The sequence below is a fragment of the Pavona decussata genome, unplaced genomic scaffold, assembly GCF_977016875.1.
Source record: "Pavona decussata unplaced genomic scaffold, jaPavDecu1.1 SCAFFOLD_225, whole genome shotgun sequence".
Classification (NCBI taxonomy): Eukaryota; Metazoa; Cnidaria; class Anthozoa; order Scleractinia; family Agariciidae; genus Pavona; species Pavona decussata.
Window position 1 is genome coordinate 262,168 of NW_028145630.1, and position 9,057 is coordinate 271,224.

The 9,057-nt window shown below is 38.4% G+C and overlaps 1 protein-coding gene across 1 annotated transcript; it reads left to right on the forward strand.

Moving 5' to 3' along the window:
* Positions 1–634: 634 nt before the first annotated feature.
* LOC146458909 (uridylate-specific endoribonuclease B-like) lies at positions 635–9,041 on the forward strand. The gene is made up of 4 exons (XM_085090181.1): positions 635–852; positions 5,276–5,510; positions 7,155–7,302; positions 7,916–9,041. Exons 1-4 carry the CDS (start codon positions 699–701, stop codon positions 8,168–8,170), a joined length of 792 nt encoding a protein of 263 aa, XP_084946307.1. The 5' UTR covers positions 635–698; the 3' UTR covers positions 8,171–9,041.
* The last annotated feature ends 16 nt before the right edge of the window (positions 9,042–9,057 follow it).

The following is a 9,057-nucleotide window of genomic DNA, read 5'->3' on the forward strand; positions in this document are numbered from 1 at the left end:
GAAAGTCTGCAAGTCTAGAATGGTGATAAGTTGCTGCCCTTGGCTGGCACCTCCCTACCCCCACCCCCAAGAAGTTAAACATTGGTAGGTGCATAATTATTACATGTATTAATGGCCGTTTTTATACTAGAGGATGCATTATCCGTCTGGATGAACTTGGGCAAACATTTGTAGTTCGTCTGGTTATTCGTCTCTAGTATAAAGATGTGCACAAGACCCATTATCCGTCTGGACGAACTATCTTCTGTTGTGCATCGTTCGTTCAAGACGAATAACAAAAGATAATTCGTCCAGACGGATAATGCGTCTTGTGCCCGTCTTTATACTAGAGACGAATAACCAGACGAACAGCAAATATTTGCCCAAGTTCGTCCAGACGGATAATGCGTCCTCTAGTATAAAAACGGCCATTATCACCTTTAACTTTGTGACATTCATGCAAGTTAGAAAAGAATTAAATGCAATAATATGCAGAATTAGAGATGTTTTGATGGGCAAATAGTAAGTACAAAAAGGGAATTTGGAATAAGCATCATAGTGCCAGTATTAAATTTATTTACTTCAACTTGATACTCAATCAGTGGCTTTTTGGCATAAATCAATGTAATTAATAATCTCTAACAAACACCCCTTTATGATGTCCTTTATATGTTGTTAGATTTCACCCCCACCCTGAGCTGTCTCGATTATGTGATCGTATGTGGGATGCAGACAAGAATCGCCTCAGGCCAGGTGTAGACTACAAAATAGATCCGCAAGGGAAGACTCGCTACCACTCACGGGAAGATCATGCTAGAGACCCACTTTTCACTTTTGTTGATCCAGCTGCTTTGCAACGAGAGACGTTTAGAAGTGAGTACTTCGACTTTACATATTTTTATACATGCACGTTTATTTTCAAGAGCAAAAAATAATGTAGTAGCTGGGTCAACCAAACAGATGATTGGATGATTATTTGCAGAACACCTCCATTAGTTTGTGGGTGGAGGATCTCCTATATGGGACTGACAAGACTGAACATTTCTGTTTGCGTAGTTGGTTGTATCATCATATATATCATATCTGTCATCATATCTTCATTTACTCTCAGATTTTAGAGTAGCTTATGCAGCTAATATCTCCGAGCATTTACCCACCCAACCATGAGAATCTACACACAAAGACCAGGCCACAACACCCAAAATTACGTCCTCTAATCTTTGCAAACAGTGAGTGGGTTCTTTAACGTCCCACAGAGTTATTTACGAACAAGGGTTGTGAGACAGGGATTGTCCCTATCCGAGAAGACTAAAAAGTCTAACCATTTGCAGATGTTACAAAGGTAGCACTTTCTCCTCAGTTATTTAAAGACCCCGAGCATGACAGGACGCAGGCGTGCTCGACTGTAAGTTCTGCAAAGGAATGCTAGTAGAATCTACTAGCATTCCTAACATTCCTCAAATTAAGACTCACCCGGTTTCTTTTCTTTTGGGACTTGCAAGGTGTCGTAATCTGTTTTTATGTCATGGAGGATGTAATTAAATCGAAAACAAACCAGGCAGGGTATAGGAATATGATCTGGACTACATGTCACATCAAGAAGTGCCAAGAAATAAAAACGTGATGTGAAATTAGAGTAAATGCAAATGTACAATGTAATTGCGCTACTCGAAATGGCGGACGCGGCCGACTAAAATAGCTCGCAAAGGCGGACCATTTACTGGCGCCGAGAAAGGTTAGGGCAGAAGAGAGGAAGGAAAAAGAGAAGACGTGAGAGGGAAAAAGAGGCAAGAAATGCTGTAACGGGAGTCTGCAAATGATTTGACAGTGTAAATATACGGTTTCGATTACGAAACAATCACTCGCATAACAGGACACAGGCGTTCTCTACTGTGAGTAACGTGGTGCAGAATTTACTAGCATTCCTAGATTATTCTGTTTTGAGACCACAAAATTGTACGCCGAAAGAATATGATCTAAATTTAATCATCGAGCAAATGATACGTTTTTTTGAAATGAAGTGCAACATTTTCCTGGAGTATATTCAAGAGGGCAGACATAAATCAAGCGCGCTATTAAATCACCTTGAGACACGGTTAGAAGAAACATAAAAAAAGACATCGTGAGCTTGGGAGTGAAATCCTGAAAAAAGTGATCACACGAGTGTTATTGTCAATACAGTACAATGACAAATGCATTAATAATGGTGAATCTTGAAGAATATGCATATTCATAGCACTACCACAGTAAACAGTTGCTCTCTATTAGTTTAAATTTACTTTAAAGTATTATCATATTTGTAAGAAAAAAGTTGAGCCAGGTAAGGGAGTCTTATGTGGACAAAATTATCAGATCCCATGGCATTTGGCGAGCGGTCCTGTTAATGTTGTGACTAGTTGTCTCTCTTCACTTATAATCTGCGATACCAGATACACTAATTGTCTCCCGATTTTTCGAAGAGGCTAAAAGAACGCGAAAATTGAGTACGATATTTACACCGGAAAAAAGTTAACTTTTAGACGAAAGCAAAATGCACACGCACTTTTCCATAGAAGAAATACCACTGGCCCCGCAGCAAAAGCGTTATTTTTCGTGTGTGTTTCGCGGGCGAGCGCAAAACGCGAGGAAAACACGCACTACAAAGTCACGCGCGACAGGAGTTGTGAGAAGAAAAGAATAGACATGTACATGTATATGCATACCTCTGTCTTGTTCCATCATATTAACGATGCTATAGTAAACTGTACAAGGAGAAACAACCTTCAGTCTTGTGGAAATAAATTACTTCATTTTATTTTAGAGCGTGTAAGTAAGGGGGGAAGGGGGGGGGGGTATCCACCATTCCGATCGATATCAATTGACAGATGTGCCTGGCTACACTGGTGACTGCATTGCCACATCATACCATTTAAAATTAAAGGCAGTGTTTCTGTATTAGCGTTTTTTTTACGTTACATCAGACCGTGTCAGGTGGGACACCCGCCGTTCTGATGGATAAAAAATTAAAGGATGAGTTGCTGTATTAGCGTTTTTTACGTTACATCAGACCGTATCAGGTGGGACACCCGCCGTTCTGATGGATAAAAAATTAAAGGATGAGTTGCTGTATTAGCGTTTTTTACGTTACATCAGACCGTATCAGGTGTAACACCTGCCGTTCTGATGGATAAAAAATTAAAGGCTGAGTTGCTGTATTAGCGTTTTTTACGTTACATCAGACCGTATCAGGTGGGACACCTGCCGTTCTGATGGATAAAAAATTAAAGGCTGAGTTGGTGTATTAGCGTTATTTGTTTTGTTACACGAGACCATGACACCGATATCAACCTTGACATTGGCTGTGCATTTTTTTATTTTGCATTTAATTATTTTAACGAGTTTGCTTCATAGTCACTTCCTTCATTACTTCACCAGCTATATAGTTGCGTGTTTTTTATTGCTTTTTTTGTAAAATACTGACCTCACTGATAAAAGTGTTCTATATAGTCTCCTCATTATGGTTTTATCTGGTGTGAAAATACATCTACAATTTGGACATTTCGAGCACAAAGTGAATTTGTCGTGCCCCCTTTCCTGAAAGTGAGTATGGATTGTTCCATTTCATTGTAAGTTCAGGATTATAAATTTTAAGGGCCGCTCTGCTACACTATGAATTTTATGGCGTCTACCCCCGGAACAATAACCCGGATGATGCACAATGCAAGATCATGTTGGTCGTGTTTATGTTAAGCGTGAATATTCAAAATTGTGGTTGTCTAGGCAAATGCTCTTCTGTGATAACTTACGTCTTCTTGACTAAGCGAGACTTACCTTGGTTCTGTCCCTTGTATTTCCTTTGTTTCAATACCTACCATTTCGCATAATTAACACGCGCCAATTCCAAAGCAGAAGAATACGTCTCTCAGGTTTTGTCTTCGCATCTGTCCGGCTTCACTTTCATTAGCGGCTCTTAGCAATTGCTTCCTTTTATTTCTTGCTTTTCGCATCTCCCTTTTTTTTTTCTCTAATGAACCTCCACGCGACTTTTGTGGCACGATCGATCACAATTTCGGAAGGGCGCGCTTCCATCTCGTTCCCGGTAAACAGTGCCGTAATATAATTACGCGATCGCATTTCAAGATCCTTGTATATGTGCCCGCGTTTCCACACAGTGATAGTTATTACCCAAATTTGAGAAGCCAGCGGCTTATCGCAAAACGATAGGAACATTAGCTGGGAATGTTGTGTTCCGGAAGTGAATGTACAACTAGTAGATCTAAAGGCCCGGTCAAAAAGGATGGCGATTAGTTTCCGAGCTTTGTGCACAGGACGCATCGTACGACATTCAGGCTAATAATTTTTCACCATACAAGTGCAGCGAAATTCGCGCAAATCGATCTTGTTGATTCATTTCAAAACAAAGTACGTGGCCAAGCAAAGCGTCATACAATCTTGGTATTTTGCCGACGCGTCCCTTTTATATAATTAAAGGTATATATATATATTTTTTGATCGGTATGATCAACAATTGCTTGGTACCTCTCATTAGAGGGTACGTACATAAGCACTGGCAGGCCACAGACGTATTTAATTCGAATTTATCCTCGCCATCTTATATGAGGAGTAATGCAGTAATTTTGTATCGAGTTACCATATTCAAAAACACTGTCCAGATTGCAAAGAAAGAAGTGAGAATAACATGAGCCGTTCATTCTCTGTCACATTGAATGAGATTACAGACGCCTCAAGGAACCACAAGGATTAAATCTCTGCGTGACGTCGTACTTACAGTAGACTTCCACTGCGTCCTCTCATGGTCGGTCTGGCCGGGGTTTGAACCCACGACCTCCCACACAGTAGTCCGGTACTCTACCAACCAAGGTATCTCTACCAACCAAGCTAACCTTAGATGCCCATCAGAACCTTGTCTGGTAACAGATACCATGTACAAAGCTCCAAGATTATGGGAAGGACACTTAACTATTAATGAGCTGCACAGAGCAACAAGCCTTGTTGACTATTGGTTCTTCTCCTTTGGACAACCTCGTTCTCAGGAATGAGGTCATCCTTTGCGTTTTACCTTGAAAAGTCAGTGTAGGACATTTGGCAGTAAATATTTATTTTAATTGTAAAATGTTCTCTCGACTTATTTAGCTGACAAATTTAAAAAGATGAAATCAACTGACCATTTCTTACTTGTTTTGTTGCTGTTTCAACTTCCTTTCGTCAGCCTTGTTACTTGTTGTTGTCATTCGCTCCCTTTAAGAAGTTGTTTGAATGTACACTGATGTAACAGCTCCTCTTTTTACATTTCCAGGATTCATAGCTTTATTGGACAACTACGAAAGTGAAGGTGGCCAGGGAGAAGTCGTAACTCAGCATGAAATACGTGAAAATCAGTGCTTCATTGACGCTATCTATGAAACAGAGCCAATGAAAATAGCACACGAATATTTGGCTGGCAAAGGACTCATGCCCAGAGAGCGTCCCCAGTTCAAGAGGGAACTGTACAATTTGTGGTTTAAAATGTACCAGAGAACTAAAGGAGTGAGGTAGGTTGCTCTCAATTGTCTGTTTTGGTCAGCTTGGGTTGTGAAAAAGGATGATGTTCTGCACTGTTGCACTAGGCAATGTTTCATACAAGTCTGTCTGGTAAGAAGTTAAAATCAGTTGCAGATCAAGGGGTGAGGTTAGAGCAAGCCCCTCTTCTATCCTTAGACCACAACCCCCATAGGGCCAAGAGGCCGAGATATGCTGTTTCACCAAGAGAACTGAAGTTTAGCATTGGAGAGTGGACCCCCACTTATCTAAAGGTGTGGCTCCACCACTGGCAATGGTAAATTGGCTTTGCAGCACATCAAAAATTAAGTAACTGTTAAGTACCAACTGGCTTGGGTTTTTCACAATGATTGCAGCAATACTGCGACAAATATCTCGTAACATGATCCCTGTCACAGTACTGTAGTATAACCAAGTCATAAGTACAGTCAACTCCCTTTATTGCGGACACCCTCAGGACCACAAGTTAGTATCCTTAATAGCGAGAGTCCATAATAGTGGGAGTTTATTTCAGTCAAGCATCTGTAATTATTCATTTCTGCCGGGCATTTAGCTGCTGTCCATATTAACAGGGTGTCCGTAATAGCGAGGTGTCCGCAAGGCGAGGGTTGATTGTACTGGTACTTTGTGAGACATCTCACATGAAGCATCTCCAAGTGTAACACCATGCTTAAGATCGTATGCAAGTGTGGCAAATCCTTGAAAATTAGCAAAGATGTTTCCCTTACTTGACTGTATAGTGTGGTTCCATTTTCTTCATCCATACATTGTGTACCTCCAATGAGGGGACTTTCAAAAGCCAAAGATTTAAAAGGAAAGTATGAAACTAAATTGAAATTTTTCTAGGGGTGGGGGACCCTTCAATTTGAGGGATCTGGATGTTTCCTAGAACAATGCAATGTGTAAAACTGTAAGTCTACAGTCAAACTCTGTTTTAACAAAGTTTTAATACAGTTAGCATAGCTCATGGTTTATTTCTGTCAACTCGCATATTTAATTGTCTGTTTGTGTTTTACAAAAGTTTAAAGTGTTTTTATTAGATTGACTATTGATTTCAATTCTGGAAACTTGAGCTGGAAGCCATTCATTTCAAATAGCCATAGAGTAAATCTGTGACCAATGCAAGCCAACCTAAGTAAGAAAAATGAGCTAATTTGAGATAGAAAGCAATTTGAAGTGTGGCTACAAAAATAAGGAAGTGGGATTTACTTTATTTTTACCTGTTAGATAAGATAAGATAAGATAAGATAAGATAAGATAACATAAGATAACTTTATTATATCACATGCAGGATATCTGTAGATTTACAAAAAAAACTATTTACAAAATTAAAAATATATTAATGTAAGCTTAAAAGATCTAGTAGGCTATAAAAAAAAACAAGAAAGCGATAGAATTAAAACAAGATATTTTGCCTTTTGCAACATTCCGATTAGCCAATAAGTAATTTACATGTTCACTTCTATCGCTTATTTTATTAATAATTTGTTCCGATAGTTCCCACAATCCATTAGGTGAATCGGGTTTAGATAACTTAAATTGAACAAGACTAGCCTTAAAGACTTTGATACCTGTTGAATATTGCACACGTAATGGTAGCTAGTTCCAGTGTTAGCTGATAAAAATCTACTTTTCAGGCAATTGGACTCATCTGGCTTTGAGCATGTGTTTGTGGGTGAGACACGGAACAAAGCAGAGGTGATTGGTTTCCATAACTGGATTCAGTTCTACTTGCAAGAGAAGAATGGCTTAGTTGACTATAAGGGCTTCTTTCCAAGCCGAAGAGTAAGTCACAGCTATTTATTAATCATTTCAGTCAAGACATCAAGTGAACATTACTTGTATTGAACAAGATTTCAGAAAGGAATTTAACTCTTTTGTAAAACAAAAGAATCTATACCTCTATTGCAAGGATTTCTCAAATACCTGAAGACAATTTACAGCATACAAGTACAAGCAGAAACAAACAATTTTCTGCCTAAACAATGGTCATTCCTACACAATATCACCTAGAATCTATCGTTTTAAATATGGCGCTATTCCCAACGTCCCTGATATTCTCCACGTTTCTTCATCCTTTTCTTCATTGCCTCAATAACGCCATGGTTAATTATCTTGCAAACAAGTTTCTTCTGATGCAAATATGTACTTAAAGTGTAAGAAACTTAACTTACTTAACTTAACTTAACTTAAACTTAAAGTTAGTAGTGTCACACTATTCCTGAAATTTTATTTTTGTAAATAATGTTAATATCGTAAGCAATGTTAGTGTTGTAAATAAGGTGTGGTACTTAAATAAAAAAAAATTTTAAAAAAATAAAAACTCTTTTGTTAAATAAACATTATATCACTATTTGAAGGACTTCTTCTCACTCAGAGTATATTTATCTTATGACAGAAGAGACACACAACCAGTGAAGAGGAGAGTCAAAACCAACTGGTTACAATCCAGTTTAACTGGAAAGGTGACGTCAAGCCGATTGGCAGCTCTTTCATTGGCACCAGTCCTGAGTTTGAGATGGCTCTATACACAGTTTGTTTCTTGGCAGGTGACGGCAAGGATGTACATGTTGAGCTTGACGACTATGATGTTATCATCAAGTGCCATCATATAGGACCATATCTCGGTAGTTGTTATCCAACAGTGCCATGAATCATGAAACCACTGTTAGGCTTCTCCACATTAATTTTAATAATTGTAATGAGTGTATTGACACTCGTCAGTAAGATTGCACAATTTTAGTCTCCCTTGCTTGTAATTAACTGTTATTTAGAGTTGTTATACAAAGTCAAGGTGGAATGTTAGCGTTGCATGATAATGTAGATAATAGCTGCAAAGGAGGTTAATGCATTTTATTAAAAACTGAATCATTGTATAATGCAATTCGAGGGATTTGATTGGCTTAGTGGCCATGGTATATGAGCCATTATACCATGGCCGAGAAACGGCGACCACTAAATTGTGTTCTGGTTATTCTTGCACATCGAAATCAGTAAGATCTAGCAATATTTCTTGATTGTTTTCAATAAAACAATTATTCCACTCGCGCTTGTTGGATATGAGATGATTATAGCCAACTTGACGCTACGTGCCTCATTGGCTATCTATCATCTCATATCCAACGCACGCTCGTGGAATAATGTTTAGCAGTTAGCACGTTTCTAATATATTGCATGTGATCAAATTAATAATGAGAGAAATGAATAACAGTACAAACTAATGTATCCAGAATAGCACTATTTGCAGTTTAACTTAAGGGTGGCATAGGCATAAGTTTTGTTTTTGTAACAGGATCACAAATTTGTCAATTTAATCAGTAAAACTGAGCTCTTTTTCCCCTAGTTTTGCAGTTATATTGTGTATTATTTAGGATTTGTCTCTAAGTCACAAGCCAATGACAAACGTTACCGTCTTTTTGTGTTAATGTATTGTTAAAAAAGCTGTGTCCGCTGTAGCATCTGTAGTGTAATGCTTTAGTTCTTGTACATCACTGATAATGAAATAAACGTGTTCATAAATTGTTTTTAAAACATTTTCCT

Bases quoted from the DNA above. Each gene is read 5' to 3' on its own strand.
- LOC146458909 (XM_085090181.1), top strand. From the start codon at position 699: ATGTGGGATGCAGACAAGAATCGCCTCAGGCCAGGTGTAGACTACAAA. The intron at 853-5,275 runs GTGAGTACTTCG...TTACATTTCCAG, and splicing joins GCAACGAGAGACGTTTAGAA to GATTCATAGCTTTATTGGAC. The intron at 5,511-7,154 runs GTAGGTTGCTCT...TCTACTTTTCAG, and splicing joins CAGAGAACTAAAGGAGTGAG to GCAATTGGACTCATCTGGCT.